This window comes from Saccostrea echinata, unplaced genomic scaffold (genome assembly GCF_033153115.1).
Source record: "Saccostrea echinata isolate AGI-Se365-2 ecotype Australia unplaced genomic scaffold, CSIRO_AGI_Sech_v1 ptg000009l, whole genome shotgun sequence".
NCBI lineage: Eukaryota > Metazoa > Mollusca > Bivalvia > Ostreida > Ostreidae > Saccostrea > Saccostrea echinata.
In genome coordinates, this window is record NW_026889758.1 from 2494510 (window position 1) to 2518542 (window position 24033).

The 24033-nt window shown below is 33.4% G+C and overlaps 1 protein-coding gene across 9 annotated transcripts in view; it reads left to right on the plus strand.

The window, feature by feature from the left end:
- LOC133181602 (girdin-like) overlaps nucleotides 1–24033 on the plus strand; it is a 39446-nt gene that overhangs the window by 5837 nt on the left and 9576 nt on the right. For 8 of the 9 annotated variants that reach the window (XM_061316139.1, XM_061316137.1, XM_061316138.1 and 5 more), the window contains 11 exons: nucleotides 5021–5090; nucleotides 7015–7157; nucleotides 10809–10928; nucleotides 11265–11431; nucleotides 11710–11791; nucleotides 13045–13116; nucleotides 13355–13441; nucleotides 14015–14161; nucleotides 14564–14699; nucleotides 16054–17441; nucleotides 18489–18616. In XM_061316139.1, coding sequence (XP_061172123.1) covers nucleotides 5021–5090; nucleotides 7015–7157; nucleotides 10809–10928; nucleotides 11265–11431; nucleotides 11710–11791; nucleotides 13045–13116; nucleotides 13355–13441; nucleotides 14015–14161; nucleotides 14564–14699; nucleotides 16054–17441; nucleotides 18489–18616 — 2540 coding nt within the window. Of the gene's footprint in view, nucleotides 1–5020; nucleotides 5091–5555; nucleotides 5575–7014; nucleotides 7158–10808; nucleotides 10929–11264; nucleotides 11432–11709; nucleotides 11792–13044; nucleotides 13117–13354; nucleotides 13442–14014; nucleotides 14162–14563; nucleotides 14700–16053; nucleotides 17442–18488; nucleotides 18617–24033 lie in introns of those variants that run through there. The other variant, XM_061316145.1, reaches the window with a different exon arrangement.

The following is a 24033-nucleotide window of genomic DNA, read 5'->3' on the forward strand; positions in this document are numbered from 1 at the left end:
GCACTGCATAAGTGGCACTAGCAGAGGAAGATCTCTTGGATACTCTAAATTTATAACCAACTATATGGGTAGTATTTGTAGCTCCAGACCTGCCAATATTGGCTTATTGTCTGAATAAACACTCAGAGTGTTGCTGAAAATTCTCATAGAGATATTATTACAGTCCTTCAGCAGACATGAGATATGTGTTCTAAGATTCTATCATGTGTATGTAATAAAGTGTTGTGGTTTTGAGTGAAGGCATTAGGTTAATAAGATAAAATTTGTATCCCAAAGTTAAGGTCCATTGTTTGGATGTGTAAATCTCTTTGTAGAGGACAGTTTAGATAAGATTTCTGAGGACCAGTTTTTCACTGTTCTCTGACCTTATCTGGAGAATTCATTAGGAATCGATGGAGCTGACTAACAAAACCTCCAGGAAGACTGTGCTGTCTTGTGGCCTTAATTACTGGGCTAAAATCTCATTACGGTATTCTTTGCTTAGTGCTTCAAAGAGAAGTTATAGTTCTAATATAGAAAGATATTGAATTGATGGAAAATAATGATAATCTTTTCAAAGAATTTGCTTTTCATTTCATTTTAATTTTCATTCCCATTACAAGAGACACTTACTTGGGAAGAGAGCACATAAATTTCCAGAATTCAGTACAGTTCAGCCTAGTTAATCTGCATGGTTTCTTGTGCTCCCAACCAAATGAAGTGTCCAGATTACACTGAAACATACTTGTCATTATATATATGACTATAAATTGTTCCCATCTTTTGTCCGAAAGGTGAGACATCCAATGGATTATTGGTTTCCAGATTAAAGAGGCTCTACTGTATATCTATACTAAGCATTCAGTCTATATACTTATAGAGTATATACACCTTAATCAACTTGCAATTGTATGAAACAGTACTGTATAAGCAATTTCAGTCCACCTATAGGAATTCAAGCATTAACTTGAAGGTTAGGAAGTTTTACAATGAGTTCTGAACATTGGTATTAGTTTTTTTTCTTGTAACATTTTGTACCTTTAGCTTGCTGTACTAGGGAAAATCCGATTGTGTTTGTTATTGTGTAGCTTGTATGTAGGTGTTCAATGCTAAATAGATCTAGATTGTAAAAGATTAGAAATCTAACAATGGTAAAATGAACCTAATCATAAGGCAGACTACACACACTACATAAATGTTATCAAACAGACCGACCAATTGGCACACACTACAATCGGTGAGGAATAGGTGGGTATTGGGTGTTTTATGAACAAGAAAGAATGTCCATTTAAAGCTCAGAAATATTTAGGGTCATGTGAAACACTGCCAAAATTATGATTGACAGTTGTAATTAAAAATCCCAAAGAATGAATGGTCTTTGACAGACATTCCTGTGTAATCTTTTGCTTCTGTTCTGTGAAGAGAAAAATATAAAGCTGGGTGTAATGTCCAACAGCTATGAAACAGAGGCTGTATAATCAATTAAAGATTATGTAAGGCCATGTCACAGAGAGTTAGAAGAGCCTACAACTTATTTATCTTCAATTAAATAATCAATAAAGCCAACAGGTTCCAGAAATCAGTCAGGCTTGTGATCAGCTCGTTGTGTAATCTTGATTATCCTGTTAGTCATGCTGGATAATCCTGGGTGGTCACTGTCTGTTGTATAACAGTTAAAGTGTGGCTTCTTTTTCCTGGTTAAACCTTTTGTCATACAAAAGTAATATTTGATTCTCTTCAGGTGTTCTTGATTAAATGTATACTAGTTGTAGTTAATGTATATGAGCTGTAGTTATGGACTTGTATTCCTTTAGCTTTAATATTATATGTTGTATACATAGAGAATATTGCTGCCAGGTTGATAAAGAAAAAAAATCCCACTAATTTTCAAGTACAGTATTGTTTGATGATCTAGATTTGGGCAGTTTTCATTTTCATGACAAATAATGGATTAGTCCTATATTGGACATATCCCAGCTCTGTATAAGTTCCACACTATCACATGAAGTCATGCTATTGAACAACTTAATAGAGTTTTCTTTGATGCTTCATTGGTTTCCCAGCTAATTTCAGTGCTCAGGAATGAATTGATTGTGAGAAAATTAAAAACTGCTTGGAAATGAGTTGATTGTGAGGTGGGTTGAACTTTGCTTTGTTTGCTGGCGGTGCAATCAGTTTAGATAACCTGTAATTGTAAGACAGGTCAGAGTGCGGTGATAGTGCGTTCTGTATCAATCCTGTCAACACCTCAACAATCGAGATCTACACACACCTGAGGCCTGTATATACAGATCATTATCACCATCTCTCTATCAGTCAATCTACTTAACCCCCCTCAGCTGAGGTACCATTAGTTCTCCAGATTGTATTACTGCAATGAAACTATAAGCTTGTTTGTAAAAGCTTGCTAATTCTGTTTTTTCTTACAATCATTATGGTTCTTCTTAGTTGTTTAAATTTGTTTGTAAATTTGCAACCTTTGCAAAGTGAATATCATTAAATAAACAAACTAGCATTGGAACTTATATGCTCAGCTTCCAGTAGTCCAAGAACCCAAATACATGTATTTTGATCTGTTTTCTATGGCACGCCAATTTCACAAAAATTAGCGAAACTTAGTTTCGCAGTTGATAAACTAGGTTTATCGACTGTAAACTATAGTTTACAAACCGTGAACTATAGTTAAAGATTCGTTAAATACAGTTTTCATCTGTAAAACTATATTTAACGGTTGTTAAATATAGTTTACGAATACTTATCTAAGTTTATCTGTCTATAATTAAACGTTAACAATAGATTTTGTTGATAAACATAGATTCACATCTGTAAACTATAATTTACAATCATGAACTATAGTTAAGAGTTGTTAATCATAGTTTCACAAATCGTGAAACTATATTTATCAGATAAACTATGTTTTACGTTCGTTAATTATAGTTTTCTGTCGTAAACTATAGTTTAGAGTTGTGAAATATAGTTTCACAGAAAATTATGCATCTCCGATACAAAATACGAGATTCTGTTTGTAAACTGTGTTTCTCAAATGTAAAACTATATTTATCACAATTTTGTGAATTCGGCACCTTAAATATCCGTTAACTATAGTTTACAATCGTAAACTATAATTAACATTCGTTAACTAAAGTTAAGAGTTGTAAACCATAGTTTACAAATTGTGAAACCGTATTTATTAGATAAACTATGTTTTGCAATTGCTAATGATTGTTTTCGGTGCTAGTTATAGTTTACGCTTCTGAAACATAGATTATCGTGTTAACTATGGTTTACAGATGTGAAATATAGATTAACGTCGTTAACTATAATTTACAATCCATGAACTATAGTTTACAGTCGATAAACCTAGTTTATCGACTGTGAAACTAGGTTTAGCTCATTTTTGTGAATTTGGCGTGCCATAGTTTTCAATTGAAAAGATAAAATTGCATTGGACAAGGAAAATCTTGCATTTGAAGTTGAAAAATTGTACAATGTCAATAAATGAAGTGTTTTTTCTGCCCCTTACAATGCTTCTTTTGTGTCCTATGAAGGATCTGGGTTCCTGATCAGCTTTAATATTGGTTTGGCATGGTAAAAATTAGAAGAACATGTAAGGAACAGTTTACAAGCAGCATTTAGATAATTACTGGAGGGCACCTGCCCTCATCTAAAGAACTTTTCTCTAAATATAAAGCAGTTGGTGTATATGTTAAAGACATGATTGGAATGCAGACCAGTGTCAGAAAAAGTAATTAAATCGTCTTGATATTCATTTGTGTAGCACAAGTGGCCATAGGCCTTCCATCTGACAGCTCTAAGATCCATAGAATCTCATCGTTAGAACATTTGATCCATGGAATATTGATATTTTGGTTTTCTTAAAGATGTCTGATTCACTTAGCACGAATTCTGAGCCACCAAGCCGCTTAGAGCACATTATGACCATGTCAATAATTAATATTCTGGCAGAACATCCTTAGCCACTGAGAGTTTGTTTGTAAATCATTCATTTTAACTTTAAAATAACTTTACACTACAGCCAAAAATTATGTCTTTTCCTGGCCTTATAATGGATTCCACATAAATTACTGACATTGAGTGAAAACATCAATATGTCAGGTAGCAGGAACTTGTAGAAGCAAGTCTGCATTTCTTTAAATAATTAAAACAGAGGCACAATAGCCATGTGTTCATTTGGTGAATGATAAATAAATATACCTTTTAGTGAGGCAGAAAAACAGCATAAGAGGATTGAGAGAACTAATTCCCTCTGTATATGGTCGGGTTTGGAATCTTTTTAGTTTTTGGTAACCTGCCTTTCCATGGTTTAGTGCTCATCCAATTTTGTACTCCAGTACACCCGCTTTTGTAACCCCTCTGCCTGGAACCAGGATTAAGAAGCTATATTTTCTATTAGCGGCTCAGTGGTAATTATAATGGGTAATAGCACCTGATATGAAAGCCGGAATATGAAATATACGACACAATGTACATTCCATTCTCACTTAAACAGAGAGATTAACATACACGATCAACAATGCTCCAACTTAACTCATGGTGAAGGTAATTCTTTGTATGAAACCAAGCCATTCTTACAAGGCATATTTAAGCAAACATAAATAATAAAATATGAAGGTGTATTTAAATTTTAATTATGACTGACAATCTAAAAAAAAATTAGGATAAATTTAGAAATAAAATTTCTAGATTTAAAATTTAATCTAGATAAGATAGATTTAATTTGCTATATATACATGTACATAATTAATAAAGTTTTTTCTTAAATAATGGAGGGTGGTTTACACATGAGAATTAATTCAATTTTAGAAATTTATCTTTCTTAACTAGAAAAATTGATCCAGTCTGAGAGTCACAAACATTAGCTGTATTAAGCAGGCAATGGTATTCAGTGAGCGTTTGACAAATGATGTATGTGTCTGCACATAATGTGCTGCAGTTGTAGATCAGTTGGCCCTGTAATTACTACTGTTTTCTGTTTAGATCAGTTTGCCAGGTATGATTACTACTGTTTTCTGTTTTATAGGACGTCCTTCAACAGCTGCTCATTCTGAAGCTTCCTAACTACCAGACAATATGTAGGGAACCAGATAAAGGTAAATTACCTGTCGGTACAGCACCAGATTCTGATTACTGTAGCCAGACTCGGTAATTAAGGGACAGGTTGTACAATATGTGGGGAACCAGATAAAGGTAAATTACCTGTCGGTACAGCACCAGATTCTGATTACTGTAGCCAGACACGGTAATTAAGGGACAGGTTGTACAATATGTGGGGAACCAGATAAAGGTAAATTACCTGTCAGACAGCACCAGATTCTGATTACTGTAGCCAGACTCCGTAATTAAGGGACAGGTTGTACAATATGTAGGGAACCAGATAAAGGTAAATCACCTGTTGGTACAGCACCAGATTCTGATTACTGTAGCCAGACACGGTAATTAAGGGACAGGTTATACAATATGTAGGGAACCAGATAAAGGTAAATCACCTGTCGTTACAGCACCAGATTCTGATTACAGTAGCCAGACTCGGTAATTAAGGGACAGGTTATACAATATGTAGGGAACCAGATAAAGGTAATCACCTGTCGGTACAGCACCAGATTCTGATTACAGTAGCCAGACTCGGTAATTAAGGGACAGGTTATACAATATGTAGGGAATCTGATAAAGCTTTATCACCCTCAGTACAGCTATTGTAGCCAGAATCGGTATAATTAAGAGACAGGTAGCAGCCATACTATATACACTTATAGAGAATCACTTGCATGGCTCAATCAGCAACTTCTCATCTGATCAACGCTGAAATTCCAGATCTAGTCATTGAGAAGTTCCCTAACTTAATGTTATGTAAATCAACATCAAAAGATGGCAATTTTCTGAATGGCTGATCTCTCCTGATGGGATTTTGTTCCTCAGGCTGTTTTGTAGTGTATTGAATTGGAAAACTCTTTAGATCTGGCTAATTTGTGATGGTTTTATTTGTTGTGTGTATTATTTCTCTCTAAATTTTAGGAATCTTATTATAACCTTCTTTGTGTTTTTGTAATGATACTCTTCAAATTAATGGAAACACATCTTCAAATTCTAACAGTTGCACTTTATGCTTCAAAATCTAGAAACCAGCAATTCATCAAGTTGTAAAAAATTAACATGATTGAATCTCTTTTGTTAATTTGATGCATTGTTTCAAAAGTTTGCTACAACCCAGCATATTTTTTCTTTACTGTAATAATTTCTTGATTCAGAATATGAAATATAACAATCACAGATTTTAATAAGTTCCCACTACAGTTGTGATATTGATTTCAGATCTCTTGTTTTCAGACATTAACCTAAGTAAAATTAGGAAGACCCTCCTCTTGACCCTGGGGTGTGCTGTTATTACTGTGTATACAGGGAATTTTTCACCCCGTTTTACTTTTGCCCCTTCCACCCTACTCACAGATGGGTGAAATTAAAACGGGGCAAATTATAAAAAAAACAGTATAATTTCTTAAACAGAATTGTGACTGGGCGAATTTTAAACAGGGCAAAATTGTTTGCAAGTGTGAAAGGATGAAAATAACATGGGGCAAAAATAACCCTGTATACAATATGTTTATATGTATACATGTATATTATGTTGTAGACATTAGCCTTAGTGAGATGAGGAAGACCCTCCTCTTAATTCTGGGGTGTGCTGTTATTTATAGATATTATATTGTAGACATTAGCCTGAGTGAGATGAGGAAGACCCTCCTCTTGATTCTGGGGTGTGCTGTTATTATATATATTATATTGTAGACATTAGCCTAAGTGAGATGAGGAAGACCCTCCTCTTGATTCTGGAGTGTGCTGTTATTATATATATTATATTGTAGACATTAGCCTGAGTGAGATGAGGAAGACCCTCCTCTTGATTCTGGGGTGTGCTGTTATTATATATATTATATTGTAGACATTAGCCTGAGTGAGATGAGGAAGACCCTCCTCTTGATTCTGGGGTGTGCTGTTATTATATATATTATATTGTAGACATTAGCCTGAGTGAGATGAGGAAGACCCTGCTCCTGATCCTGGGGTGTGCTGTCCAGTGTGAGAGGAAGGAGTACTTCATTGACAAAATTAAACAACTGGACGTGGATGTTCAGACCGCCATTGTGGAGCACATAAAAGAGGTCTGTATACTGACATTGCAGCAAAGAAATAGCCATGATGTATAAAGTCTAGGAAAGATTTTGTTCAGAGTATACAGTCAGAATCATTATTTCGAACTCCATGGGACCAAGGAAAAACTTTGAGATGTCTGAGAATTCAAGATATCAAGAGTAAAATACTGAAGGAATATGTGGCTGGGACTTCCTAATCACTTCGATATATCCATGGTATTTGAGATATCGGTGTTTGAAAGTCCTAAGTGCAATTGTATATAATTATAAGATTTACTGGTATATAATATTGAGGAGACTGTGGAAAGGATAACATATTTACTGTAAAATCACATTTTCATGTGGTCAAATTTTCGAGTTTTGAGGAAAAAACTAAGGGTTTTGATTTCGTGGATGAAGGATTGTTGAGTAGTTAAATATGTAAAATTTTACATTTCATGGTGGACATGAATTCATGGGTCTCCTCATACCTCGAAAACAACAAAAATGAAACCCCCACCAAAATTAGTGATTTCACGGTACCTGGGATAATACCGTGCAATCTTTATGGATTTGACAAGCTTTTACAGTAAAACTTGTTTAGTACAAACACAGATAAAGCGAATTCACAGATATAGTGAAGTTTTTTGGAATTCGCTGCGAAGTTCTTAACAAATCCTAGAAAAAATATTACGGTTATAAAAAACTCTGATATAACAAATTTATGCAAATAGTGAACTGATTTTCTGTCCCATAGAAGTTAAAATTAATGAAAAATTGCATCTTTTATAAAGAATTTTCAATATCTTAAACTTCAAAATACCTGTATTAAACTGATATAATTTTTTATAAGTATTTAAATTTGAAATTCCACTCTCAGAAATATTTAGTATCCCAAGTAACATTTTGTATTTTACCTTCCACAGCATATTTGGTAGTCATACTTGAAGGAAAAGATGCATATTGCGAATTTGTTGTATATACTTTAACAAATTTGTTATACGGATATAACAAATTACGGATATAGAGAAGTAAATTCACAGGTCCCCAGGACTGTGCTATAACTAAGTTTTACTGTATTTTTTTTGGGAATTTACAGCTCATATATCACAATTTATGAAAAACACATGTTCATATTCATTACTAAAGGGAAAAAAAGTGATTATTGCAGTAAGAAGATGGACACCAAATAATTGGCTATGAAGCACCCACATATCTGTTTTTCTTAGTTGTCTCACAGTTTCAGATCCCACGCTGTACTCACTAGTGATACATGTATATTCAATAATTCTATACACAAAGGGTTTAATGGAAGCCCAGGCTTCATTCACCCCACTATGAAGTCCATGCAGGGTTGTAAGGGATTAACTCAAAGTCAATCTGAAGTTCCCTTTAATCCACTACTACTTACTCTTTATTATGTTAAGTCCATTGTAGACATTTGGAGGTGTTTAGTTCTTTTTTAAACAAAGAAATTTCATAAATTTTCATCTTGGATTTGCTCTAAAGTTGGTAGATAGGACAGTATGTGTTAGTTATAACTCTCTCTACCATAGCAGACCTCTCATCAGAGTAACTCAAAAGAAAAAAATGATTGTATATTGGTAGAGGTCTAATTAATTGTCCAAAGATAAATTTGTTTGGAGAGCTGGTCAACAAGTTTAAATGGAGAATAAAAGTTTTGAATTTTGATATTTGCTAGATAAAGTTTGTATTGCAATTTATTTCTCCATTGTGTATACTTTAGAGTATTCACAGGTGTATAGTTGACCTTCAAGTGTAAATCTGTCCAGGAACCTTTGTGTCTAAGGCTTGTTAAATTACTGGCCCATTAGTCTGACGAACATCCTGTATATTTTGTAGTTTTAGTCCATAAGAACAGTCATATAACATTGTTTGTACAGGTATATAAAGTGAATTTACCCATAATGACATAGCAACAGTTTGCAACACAATGAATGTGTATTGTATGTTGGAATTCTTGTAAGAGTTTGTCACTGAGTTTTTCATGTCATTGAGAATATTTAAAGAAAGTGTGCATTTGACAACTAATGCTGAAATGTATGAATAATATTTAGATTTGTAATTAATAAATAAATGCTATGGGCTAAATTAGTCAAATTAGTCTGATAACCATAGTCCAGGACTATGGTTATCATGGATACCATGGTAAACAATTGCAGAATTTTCTCATTTACAGATTTAACAATGTCAGGTGATGGCCATTTTCCCTGGGTATTGGGATGATAATACCTGGTTTTAGATCTATATAAATAAAGAGAATGACTCCCTTTTGTGGTATTCAGTATTATCACATCAATATTCATAGCTTCTTATCAAGTGATAAATTAACCCATCCATCGTACAGTCGGAGGTGATAGCCATTCCTCATTAGAGAATGGAATGTATGGCGGGTAGAACTGTTATCGATCGGGTAGTTTTATCTTGGCGCATAGACCACAATTTATTACTAAAACCCTTAAAAAATGTCTCTGCGCAATTATCAATATTTAAACAGGGCAGAAAAAAGTCAAGTTCCTACATTGTTTACCAGCAATTTAAATACGCAGATGTTTTTTCACTGGGAATGGAACATATACATTTACTGAAATACTGATTGGGGAATTCAATAAATCAGCCTTCGATTAATTACAGTAGACACTGGATACATTCTCGTTGAGGAATTTAGACTGTTGTTTAGTGTATGTCAAGTTAGGATGCAGTCAGAGCATTGAATGCATTAATCATTAAATAAAGCCATTCATTAGAGGTATTGGATATCACAGGGGCAGAATGTGTATTATGATACCCGGTATACCCTATTGCTCCAGAAAAAAATATGGTATTAATAGTTACTTAAAGGTATATCCTCATATGAATCTGGCCCATATGTTCTATATCTGTAAAGTTATGTAAGTAGTGGATATGAAGGGTATAATATTACCACTTAGCCAGTAGCAATTAACTTAATAAAAAATCAAATTATGTCATTAGCGTAAGGTTTTAGTTTCTGATTTGCTTTAATACCCTTGATATTTTTTTTCCTTGGCATTGAAAATAATGAAATGGAGAAAAAAAATTGGGCATTGAAGCTGAAAGACGCATTTATGTGTAAAATATTCTTTGCTGAATTCTGTAACAATCTTACTTTTAAGGAAATTAGCTGTCTGTCTACTTGTTAAACATTAGGTCATACATGGTGCAGACTGTGTCTAGCAGATTTAACGTTTTAGCTGATTCATGTACCAGATTTAAATTGCTGCATGGCTACTTGTTTATTTTGTACATAGATCGATCCGTACTACACAAAACAAGTTTTGTTAAGCAGCATTTTAATGTTCATTATAGTGCTACATAATGAACAAATAAAAACCACAGATTAAACACAAAATTTGAACATTGCAGGACTTTCAAGATAACTTACAATTTTGTGCTTGAATTAAATGGTACATATCATATAATTGGAACTTAAATTCATGATTCATAGATTATACTAAATGATGCTAAAACAACAGGGATATTTAAACAAAATAAAAATTGATTAATTTAGAACCATATTATGTACATATTATGAAACTTGATATGCTTCTTTTATGAAATAATTCAAAAAGGTAGATTTCCAATATACTGAGTAAGTGTATAGTCAGTGACTAAGTGTATGTATTTTTTAAATGTCTGCAGATCACAGATGACTCGGAATCCATTCTCCCGATTGAACCAATGGAACAGCTGGAGACATACGCAGAGAAAATGTTCAAACATCTTACAAGGGTTATCAAAGAAAGAGATGACTTTTCAGAGGTTTGTCTTCTGTGATCTTTGTCTCCTCTCTGTCAAGAAAACTGTCCCACTTTACGCTATTTATATAAGTGGTGGGTCATGTTCAGAATTCTAGTAGGATTTTCAAGTTAATCTTAAAAGTAGGATTTTATAATGAATGTTCTGTTTGTGCAGCATTGCATATATTTCATTAACCTATAATCTGTATAATTAGTTTTAGAAATTATTAATCAATACTTACTTCACATTGGATGGGCTAACACATGTACAGTAGATATAAGCAATTTGAATTGTACCAAAATAATGCTTTAGTGTCATTATGTGTCATTTTTGAAGGACACTTTGATGATGTTGTAGGTATCTGTGGAGCTGGCCCAAGAGCGAGATTTCTTCCAGACCCAGCTACAGTGCAGTATCCAGGGTACTACGGTCCCCGTCACTCCCCCCGCGAGCCCCGAGAAACATCACCTGGTGGTAGAACTGGCAGACAGTAAAGCGAAGGTCCGCAGACTTAGACAGGACCTGTAAGTTGCGAACTACTGAATTCTAACAAAGATTCACAATAGAAATGTATTACACTATGCAGTGAGATTATTGATTTGATGATGAGATATATCAGATTAAAGTTTAAATGATATTGCTGCCCGTCAGAAAAACTGATGAATTAAAGAATTATTTTTTAAAAACAAAAACCTGACAGGGTAAAAGACTAATATTTTTCTTATTAAAAGTTTTCTTCAAACAATTTTTTCAGCACTTCTGCATCATAATTTGACTCAGATATACCATCTTTTTTTTACAGTGAGGATAAACAGGAGATTTTGTCAGACATGAGGGACGAGCTGGAGGAGAACAAATCACTGGTGGCCAGACTCAGAAATGAGGTCAGATCCTATATATAGATAAACTCAGAAATGAGGTCAGCATCAACATATATATATATATATATATATACACACAGATCCTCTATATATAGATAAACTCAGAAATGAGGTCAACATCAACACCTATATGCAGATCCTCTATATATAGATAAACTTGGAAACGAGGTCAGCATCAACATATATATACAGATACTATATATAGATTAACTCAGAAATGAGGTCAGCATCAACACATATATTCAGATCCTATATATATAGATAAACTCAGAAACTAGGTCAGCATCAGATCCTATATATATAGATAAACTCAGAAACGAGGTCAGCATCAACACAGTTATATACAGATCCTCTATAAATAGATAAACTCAAAAATGAGGTCAGCATCAACACATATATACAGATCCTATATGTATAGATAAACTCAGAAATGAGGTCAGCATCAACACATTTATTTACAGATCCTATATATATATAGATAAACTCAGAAACGAGGTCAGCATCAATACATTTATATACAGATCCTCTATATATAGATAAACTCAGAAACTAGGTCAGCATTGACACATATATATTTATATATATATACAGAGCCTTGTACAAGTTTCATGTAAAACTGAGAAATCAAATCAACATCAGCAAAGCATTTAGTGTGTATCATATATAAATAAACCTAGATAACAAGGTCAACATCAAAATATAGACTTTGCCATGTACCTACTTTATCATTTAGGTAAGTAAATTGGTTTTGAGAAGGGAGCATACAAAAATGTACATTTACATTCAACAATGGTAGAAATATCAAAATACATGTATAAGTTTTGAATAATTTATTTTTCTATCTTCCCTTGCCATGAGTTGCATACAAGTAGGTATGCATACAAATTTCCATAAATGTGCTTGCCTTATCTATTATTTAATTTGCATGCACACCTGAGTGATTTATGGCAATATGAAACAGAACTTAATCATTTAGACAAATAATGAATTTCTGAAATATTGAACATATTGGGTAGTTTATAAAGTGTGTATTAAGGAAGACAAACAGTGTTATATTTCAATTTTGAATTAAAAAATGAAATAAAGCACATTTTTTTTAAATCTTAACATACACATACCCCAATAAATTTGTTGTTTGAAACAAACAGATCCAGAAACCTGTTATCTATGATTTGACTATTTATTTACATTGTCTGTAGAGTCTTTTTTTCTGTTATAATTGAAAAACCTTGTAGTACTTTTTTCTTTCTTCTTAGAATTCAGAATTGATTCAGGATGCTAGAGCAGCACGGTCACTGAGGGATGAGTTGGACGTTTTACGAGAAAAAGTATGAATAAATCATCAACCAATTTGTCTAGGTTTTAAGGAGATAATTTCTGGAGAGAAAATAATACATTTTGCTCATTAAATATTTATGAATGCCGTAAAATTGATAAATTTTTCTAATTGATTTTTTTTAATTAGCAATTAATCGAATTGATTTCATTGCCTCAAGCTTAAAGAAATGATACATGGAGAATGCCTGAATGTGTGTGATGAACATAGAATGTCTTTATTTTTTACAGTTAGGAAAAGCAGATAGCTTCCAAAATGAAATTCTAAAGTACAAAGAGAAGCTGAATGAATTAGAATTCTACAAAACCAGGGTGGATGTAAGTAAATATGAAACCCAGGTGGATGTAAGTAAATATAAAGCCAGGGTGGATGTAAGTAAATACAAAACCAGTGTGGTTGTAAGTAAATATAAAACCAGGGTGGATGTAAGTAAATATAATACCAGGGTGGATGTATGTAGATACAAAACCAGGGTGGATGTGTGTAGATACAAAACCAGGGTGGATGTAAGTAAATACAAAACCAGGGTGGATGTAAGTAAATACAAAACCAGGGTGGGTGTATGTAGATACAATTTGTTGCTCATCTTTGATAAGGGGAATAACTTTTAGAACATTTTAATCTTTTAAATACTGAACTCAATGACCACATAGAAATTACTGATTTGAATACATTCATTTCACTGATTGAGACTAAGAACCTGTATATAGGTCTAAATGTTTGTGATTTTTGTAGGAGTTAAGAGAAGATAACACGATTCTGATCGAGACTTAAGAACCTCTTTATGGTTTTAAATGTTTGTGATCTTTATAGGAGTTGCGAGAAGATAACACGATTCTGATTGAGACTAAGAACCTGTTTATAGTTCTAAATGTTTGTGATCTTTGTAGGAGTTGAGAGAAGATAACACGATTCTGATTGAGACTAAGAACCTGCTGGAGGAACAGTTGTCTAACTGTCACAAGAGAGTGGAGACGGTGGTGGAGCTAGAGAATGAACTCAGGAAAAAACGACAGATGGTTGAGGAAATGGCACTGGTATACAATTAACACAGAGTTGTAGAAACTCATTAGATAAAATGTAATGTTAATTCAAATATTTGTGACAACACTGTTTTACAGAAGAGAAGTCAGAAGTTTACATTCAACTTCTGAATTTCAGTGCAATGCAGATTTCTACCTAGTCAGTACATTGACATCACTTGATACAATTCTGATATGTATATTACATATGTAATGTATACATAATATATGTATATTATTGTGATCAGATGTTTTGGCCACTAACAAGTGTTGCTGTGCATTAAAGTTTATTTATTGAAATTTTAAGTGGCTTGTAAAGTTATTGTGTAGGTTCTCTTTTAAAATGCTGTTAGTTGAGCTGGAGTGTAATATAAACTTCTTGTCAAACACTTCTTACATTTCTTGTTTATTCTGTAGGAGAGAGATTCAGACAGAGAGAAGCTAAGAATTCTGACAGAGGAGAATGCACAACTCCAGTACGAGAAGAAGTCCAGTCTTAATGAGAGTACCAACCTTGAGAAAGAGCTCGACTCAGCCAGGCTTAGAATCATGGGTAAGGGGAGAGAAATGGAACTGAATTTTTGAAAATATAAAATCTACATCTCAATATGAGTAAATTATTAAGTGTTAGAAATAGATATTGATGTGATTCTCTTGCATATACAGTAAAACTTGTCTAATCCGGTGACCAGTGATTCCAAAATTTTTGGCCAGATTAGACAACATCCGGATTGGAGAAAATTGAACCGTTATAGCAAGTTAAAAATTACATAGATATAAACAAAGAGTGGTAAATAAATACTTGATCAAATATGTCACTTTTTAAGTTTCACTTGAAAAAATCGTCTATTTCCATTTGTTTTGAACTCTGTTTGTTCTTCAGAATTTTAATTTCTGTCACGTTTTTTTATTCAGTATCAAAATATAATATCTCTAGGTCATTTATCAAATTTGAAAATTGTTAAGTGTTTAAAATACAATCAAAAACCTTATCGTAGCTGTGAATATTATTTTGTTAGGGACAGATTCCTAAGTAATTTCTTTCTTTTAAAATTAATATGTTTGAATATTTAGATACTGTATTTGTTAATTTCAAATGTTCTACATGTAATGAATATTGAACCAAAATCTTCTGTCGCTTTGGTCGTTGTAAACTAGCGACACAAAGGGAAGTAATTCGAATTGCACGTCGTGCACGCAAAACAAAAGTAGAAAGGAGGTCATGAATAAGTCTCCAAGTTTTTCTACAGACATGCTACACGCAACTTTCCTCGCCTTACTTGAGCCATAAATGATTTTTTTATCACGTTTGTTAAAATCTAAACTGTCGATACAGGATAGATCATTAACGGGACAATAATTACCCCTTTGCGAGACTTCTCTAATGACCAGCTGGCACAGGTAAAAATAAGTGGCCAGATTAGAGGAGATAATTTTTATTAATTATGACCAGTTAGTTCTTTAAATAGCGACCGGTTTACAGAATAGGCAAGATCCGGATTGCACAACATTTATTGAACATAAATTATAAAGAAAATTCAAGGGACTAAAATATTACGCCGGACTGAACAACATGCCGGAATGCACCAAGTTTTACTGTATATATATATATATATATATATATATATATATATATATATATATATATATATATCCGTATGTCTGTTTACTAGATTATGCATCTACATGTTATTGTTGTGAATTTGAACCAGAAAATTCATGCATGTAAATTATGTTGTTTTTTTTACTTGGAGCAAGTATCTTGATTATTTTAATAGAGATCATCAGAGTGGGGGGGGGGGGGGGGGGTGGATGATAGTAGCAAGTTTTTCTCTTCAAAACCCATATATCTTTGATATTATATAAAGTATCTTAATTAATTAATCTTCTTTTTTAATTATATTCAGGAGCAGGAGGGAGTTTATCCGACCAACTGACTGAAACCACAAATGCCAAAATCCTCAGGTTAGAATTGGAAAACCAGCGACTGAACCAGAAACTAGAGGAGGCCAGAGAAAAGATGTTGATAGAAAATGCCGAGAGGAACCTGGAGCTGGAGAAAGAGAACCAGAGGCTGGCCAAAAAAGTGGAAAAATTGTTAGAGAGTGGTCAAGAGACCTCACAAAACTGTCTAGAACTGGAGCAGGAGATGGAACAGCTTCAGATTGAGAAGGAAAACCTGCTACAGACATTAGAGACTGTGAAGGAAAACTCCGAGAGACAGGTGAAGGAGTTAGAGAGAGAGAAAGAACAACTGTCACACACTGTGGAGGTGGTACGAGCCCGCAGTGAGCAGACCAACGACGCCAGGCTCAAAGATCTAGAGAGAGAAAACAAACGAATGTCACATTCCGTGTCTCAGAAAGATCAACAACTGTCAAAGTTAGAGTTCGAGAACAGACAGTTACAGAAATCGTATAATTCTTTAAAGCATAATTGTGATAGGATTTCAGGGTTGGAGAATGAAAATGCCAACCTAGAAAAGGAAAATAATGAAATGCATAAAATGATATCAACTTTGAAATTAACTTGTGATAAATATGAGACTTTGGAACAGGAGAATTCTGACTTAGATGTAGAGAACAGGAAACTACAAAAATCAGTGAAAAGTTTAAATGATCAGTTACAGAAAAAGGAAATTCTAGAACAGGATGTGATTAATTTAAGAGTAGAAAATCAGAAACTTCAAAGGTCTCTAGATGCATTAAAAAACTCTTCACAGAGAATTGCAGAAGTAGAGAATGAAAAAGATTCACTTAATAGGGAGCTTCAGCACTTAAAGAAGACGCTAGAAGTTCAGAAAAATCTCCGCACCAAGCAAGAACAAATGGAGCTAGATTTATTGGACTTGGACAATGAGAATCAGAGAGTTCAGAAATCACTGGAAATAACAACCAAACGAGTACAACAGCTGGAAAAAGACAACTCGGATCTAGAAATGGAGAATGAAAAACTTCAAAAAACAATAGAGAAGATGAAAATTTCTAACAAAAGGTTACATGAGACTGAAAAACAAGTGTCGGAATTAGAGGAGGAAGTGAGGAAAATAAACAAAGAGAAATCAGCGCTGGAGAAGGAGAATAAACGTGTGAAACAAACCCTAGATCTAAAGGAATCTGCATTCGATGATATTAGTGCTAAACACAGTGCTTTAAATAGAGAACTTAAAAGTCTAAAGAAATCCGTAGAATCTCAAAAAGACACAACAACACATGTCCGTGAGCTGGAGAAAGAAAACAGGGAAGTCAAGCAACAGTGTGCTATGCATCAGAGAACAGTAGCCACACTGAGGGAGGTAAGTCTTGTAGATTTAATTATCTATTGATATCATCATTCAAATATTACTTATAGAGAATTTGATTATTAAATACTTGTTGCGCCATGCTATTTACAACACATTGATTGTAATTTGAAACTTCCTTGTGTCCAGGTTATTTGACATCAAATAAAACAACTGCAATGTACAAGGCCAGAAAAGCTTTAAAAGAAAGGATCATCTGAAATCATTATAGATGGGGAAACAATTTAAAGGAAGAAAAACAACTTTTTAGTGTATATACAGCTATACATGTGAATCAGCATCCTTTTTTTAGTGTTGAGGCACAAGTAATTTAATTTTATCAATAGGTTCTCCAGAAGCCACTAGCAGTGTTCATCAAATATAGCACAGCTTCCCATTTCCAATTTTAGTCTTCATAATGGCTAACATCCAAAAATTATTTCCAGAGCTATTGCATGGTTCGCCATATGACCCAAGGGTTGGTGAATTTCCCCACCTGTTATAATGTAATACCCCAGTTAATCTGGTATTCCCCTTCAATCCCCTTTTATGGGAGGAACCCAAAACCCCCTTCTACTTTTTTAATGTCCCCTGCTATTTCAATTCTTAGGGACAACCCTGTATTGGCATTTGTCTTACAAGTATATGACACTATACTTCATAGTCCAAGAACTCCATCTTAGTGCTTATTCAGTAATATCAACAATAAATGATGTTTTCTCAAATGGTTAAAATTCATATTTTAAAATTATATCAAATCAAAAAGATAAAAAAAAAAGCATTTTCATAAATAAGATTTTTTCATAAATAAGATTTGCACTAAATTAATATGTGTATGAATTGTTTTGTTCCTTTAGTAGTGCATGGGGGGTGGAGTTATCATTTGTGTGATGAATAATATCCTCATTACATCCATATCAAACTTACTACAGTCTGATATATCATGTATATTTAGAAAGAAGTTTTATGCACACATTGAGTGTAAGTTTACTGCAAACTCTCTGGTATAACATACCCACGATGCACAGAAACAAACAATGGAAATGGATTATTTTTTTTCAGGACTTGGTAAACGAGAAGATTAAGAGTCAGAACCTGACTAATGACTTTGACAAACTAACGCAGGAACTGGAGAAGGTGGGCATTAACAAGGAGAAATTAGTGATGACAGATCATAGACAAGACGAAAAGTAAGTCACAAGTTCTCTCCCTTGTATGTAGCAAAGTAAGACACAAGTACTCTCCCTTTGTCTGCAGCAAAGTCTCCCTTTGTCTGTAGCAAAGTAAGACACAAGTACTCTCCCTTTGTCTGCAGCAAAGTCTCCCTTTGTCTGTAGCAAAGTAAGACACAAGTAATATCCCTTTGTCTGCAGCAAAGTCTCCCTTTGTCTGTAGCAAAGTAAGACACAAATAATCTCCCTTTGTCTGCAGCAAAGTAAGACACAAATAATCTCCCTTTGTCTGTAGCAAAGTAAGACACAAATAATCTCCCTTTGTCTGTAGCAAAGTAAGACACAAATAATCTCCCTTTGTCTGCAGCAAAGTAAGACACAAATAATCTCCCTTTGTCTGCAGCAAAGTAAGACACAAATAATCTCCCTTTGTCTGCAGCAAAGTAAGACACAAATAATCTCCCTTTGTCTGTAGCAAAGTAAGACACAAGTATTCTCCCTTTGTCTGAAGCAAAGTAAGACACAAGTATTCGCCCTTTGTCTGCAGCAAAGTAAGACACAAATAATCTCCCTTTGTCTGCAGCAAAGTAAGACACAAATAATCTCCCTTTGTCTCTAGCAAAGTAATACACAAGTATTCTCCCTTTGTTTGTAGCAAAGTAAGGCACAATGTTCTCTCCCTTTATCTGTGGAAAAGTATGACAAATTTTCTCTCTTTGTCTGTAGCAAAGTATGACACAAGTTCTCTCCCTTTGTAGAAAACTAAGACACAAGTTCTCTCCTTTTTTTTTTAGAAAACTAAAACACAAGTTCTTTCCCTTGTCTACACTCGTTAGATTTAATGTAGTTATAAGATTGAAATAATATTGATTCAAACATATGCTTTTAGAATTGAGAAATACTTGTGAATGTCATGGTTTAAAGTAATAAAATCAACTTAAATAAATTCTACTCTCATGTTTCAATATTTTATTACACTTTATATGAAATTAGCAACTTTGTAGCCTAATTCTTTTGATTTCATACATTCCATTCACTGCAAACACATTGACCATGGTTTATATAAAACTAACAATGTTATAGATACAAAGTTTATTATTTACAAGAACACATATTGAATCATGGGGACTGATAATGACAAGAACAGTGTAGATATTCAATAAACAAAGGTTATGGACATTATTTAAGTTATGGACTGGATATTTTCAAGCATTGCTATTTGAATCAATAAGGAATTTTTTGAAAGCTGTATGCTTCAAAGTTAAGCAAAACATCTTGAAAAGAGTTATGTGAATAGGCAGATTATTGCACAAATGAAGATATATCAGTAAATAATGAAGGTACCTAATTTTGCTCCTGTCATCTTGAGAAATCTGAAGTTATGGATTGCTGTTTCCCCCCCCCCCAAGTGAGATACTGAACAAAATATTTCTTTAAACTGACACTTTAAAGGAGGAATGCTACACCCAAATTTTATTTGATGGATCTTTAAGACATCTCTTTTGCAATATGGTTTCAACATGGAAAGATTGATATTAGCTCTTAAAAATAAATATTTTATATGATTTTTTTTTCGGGGGGGGGGGGGGGGGGGTATTTTTTTTCTGAGAAAATGTAAAAATTAATTTACAGTTGTATTTGCAAATAAGATTCATTCTAAATTTTGCTGAAACCATATTTCAAAAGAGATGTATTAAAGATCAATTAAACCAGGGCACTGCAAATTGAAGCATCCCCTCGCAAAATTTCCATGTGAGACATGGCAATATATGGAGGCATTGTATTTGGGGGGGGGGGGGCTGGGAGGGGAGTATTTTAATTACATAAGGTTTGGCAGGTTAACATAGGGTATATAATTTCCTGCCCTGTCTGTAAATATTCTGTCACTGACAAGGAACAGTGACGTAGAATTGATTTCAATGTTCATTTAATGAATTTTTTCTTTATTTTATTTATACTCTTACTGTAAACCTAGTGCCATAATCAATAGGGGACAAAACTACAGAAAATAATCATAATGATAAGGGTTGTTTGATCATCAGGGGAGAGCACGAAGACCCTTATAAGATACTCCAGGATAAATTGGCCATTCTAATGTCTGTTCTTTCCTTATGAATATATATTTCACTGTGATTAAAGTATTAATTACACACAAGCAGGTTAGTAATGCCTTATCTGGAATAACCTGGCAATTTAACATTAGACCAATTTGTAAAAATGAAGAAGAAAATGCATTGAAAATCTTCCTTGATAATACTGCTGTTGTTAAAAACAGACAGTTGAAATTTATGAAGAAATCTCAGCTGAAAGTTATCCTTTGTTTAATTTTTTTGGAATTTTGCATAAATTGATGTTTTCCTCCCACTTAAAAATTAAAAAATTAAAAATTACAAAAAAAAGATAAGTATATAAACATAATAAAGACTAATTGGGGGAATTAAAGAAGAAAATGCATTAAAAATCTTCCTTGTTAAATTAATTTTTAAAAAAAATCTAGACAGGTGAAATTTTACATTAAAATCTAAGGTAAAACTAATATCCTTTATTCAAATCTCAGGAATTTTGCATAAATTTCAATTCTTATTTTCTTCCACATAAAAAATTAAAAAAAAAAAACAAACCCCATACAGGATGGGGGCTGCATGAGGGAAGTAAAACTAATGATGAAATATTGATTTCTGATTTCATTTTGTAAAAGGTGAAGTTAGTCCCAGCATGTAATTCTGTTAACACAGCGCAATCTGTCTCCATTCTTATTAAGCTCTCTAAAAAAAATCAGGCTTCGGTTTATTAGTTTGCATATTGTATTCAAACTCCCAATTTAGGCATTCAGTGGATTATTTTTGGCTTTGATAATCAATTACTGATGTGGGAAGCATATGTTCTAGTATACATTTAAATGTTCTGTGTTTTGGGTTGGCCTGCCTGATCTACCCCAGTGTAACACTGGCCTTGTTATAGACAGGAAATCAATTCTTAAGTCTCCACTCTCAGAATTGTCTATCAGACTTCACTGTTTATCTTGTAAGGTTGAAGAGGTTTAACTTTTTAAAAAACTCTGTCAATTGGGATTTCCACTTCCGCTGGGAACTCAGGTAGAACTCTGTGTTAGAGTTAGCTGTATCTCTTGAGTAAACTTGACCTTAATCAGGAAACAGTTACTTGGAATGAAGGAAGACTTTGGGTATCAGCTCTCACCTGCATTGGGACTTTTATGATATTCTGTGATAGGAAAGTTTATATGGATAGTTTAGCATAATTCTGCATTTTGAAATTTGCATGGAAAAGGGATTGATGTTTTAGTGATGGAAATAATATATGAGAAAAGTTTTGCCGAGGCTTTTGAGTGTGAGGTGGCAGGAGTGACGTCTTGTGAGAGTTACGAGGGTCAGGAGGAGTACCAGTCTAGTCTGGACTCAGGGACTGGGAACCAGAGCATTAGAGAAATGAATTCTGTAGATAATTCAGATATTTCTGATACAGACATTGTGGTTGATGAGACTCTAGATAAAGAGTCAGATAAACAGTACAATTTTGATGTTTATAATTATTCTGATGAGGATGACGGGTTGGAGAACTTTAAGGAAAAAGTTATTGTGTAAGTACATAGACACTATAAATTCAATCAAAAATGAAAAATTTTTGCTTAGCCATGTGCAACAAATATTTTGAATTTGATTGTATGTCCTTGTCAAGATAGCAAAGAAAAAAACATTTTCTTTGGTCTGAATTGATCACCACTTCATCATGAAAATTATTTTGCTAATCGGCCTGATATATTTACTGTAAGAAAACTCAAATCTTTATGAAAATATTTTAATGAACATATTAGTATTACCTTGTAGATGTTTTTTTTTTCACCAATTGTATCATACAGTTCATTTACAAAACCTTACGCAAATCTTTTTGTTATGAAAGAACAGGAAGCAGTAATTCGCTTTTGTGTAATTGTTGAAATGATAAAATGACAAATGGAGATTAATTGAGTTTATATACAGAGGTATGCTTCTGGAAATTCAAACAGAGTTAACTTTCTGCTTTTGTTCAGTGTCAGGAACTCTTGGGCAGTATCAGTTCCACTGAAAAACAAAAGACAGGATTAGAGGAATTTACAAGATGCTTTTATTAACTTTATTGTGACCAACGGCAGAGTGTATGAAAGACCTGGTATAGAGACCTTTACTAGACTGTTACTGTAGGTTACTACTGGGAAAATCTCCACAAATTTATCAGTTACTTTGACTCTATGATCTAGTGGTAAATCTGTTTCTGAGATCTATAGACTTAGTAGGTCTGTGAGGATTATAACTCTAGAAGTTTTTGGTGACACTTTGTGTGAAGATACTACTCCATATACAATGTGTGCAAGTTTTTTTTAAAAGTTTTTTTCTCTCTGACGTGAATCCATTATGTATATAAGTTCGTTGGAGGTGTTTTTTCAATACATCATTTATTTCATGTTCTGAAATCAAAGTTAGATTTATTTGCTTATTAGGCAAAATAGTTGTCATTCCAGTTGGTATAATACTTTGTTAAAATCTGTGAATGAATTAACATTTCACAGATTTAATTATAGGTCTTTCTTTAGAATCAGAAAGCTTTTGTCAAAAGTCAAGAGGGACCGTATTCTCAACACTTTTTAAAGTTTAAATATACATTTACATTGTTGTTTTGAACACCATAGGTTTTAATTAATATGATTTGAGGTGTACCTGGAATGTTGCAGACTAAATACGTATATTTTTCTGCCATGTGGGAATCATTGTTGTATAATAAAAACTGTCCTGTCACAATCAATAGATAAATATTGACAGCTGATCAGACGGAATCAAGAAGTCTCTGTCATTTTCTGCACGCCCATCATTGATGTTGATTCATTAAGTCTATGTACTAGAACTCGGAGTTTGTTGATCTTACAATGTCAACACAAGGATGAAAGTCATTATGTTCTCACACAATGGAGTTTTGATCTTTATAAAACCCTTTTCTTTGAAACATTTATTGTTCAAATGCATTGAAAATGGCATCCAATAATTGAGTTTGATGTATGTGTAATTCATTGCTTTGATGTGGTTAAAACTATAGGTAAATTGAAGGGTATATTTAAAGGGGGCTAAAGAATTACTAGAATTGGGGATTACATTTGGAAACAAACTAACATTTGCTAAGTTCTGAATTTGTTGCCATTATTGGCTACTGAATGTGTAGTCATAATTAGGTAAATTTTGAAACCTTACTTAGGGCGCATTGTTCAAAGAAATTTAATTGGTCAATAATACAGTAGTTTCTTTCAGTTGTATGAAATGTACTCTTGTAATTGCAAAATTATAATGGAGATCTTTATAAAAAGATTTGTAAATTATGAAGAATACTCCGGTCTGGTACCCCCAGATCCTGAGTTGTTATTTTAGTGTGAGACTGTTAAAATGTCACCA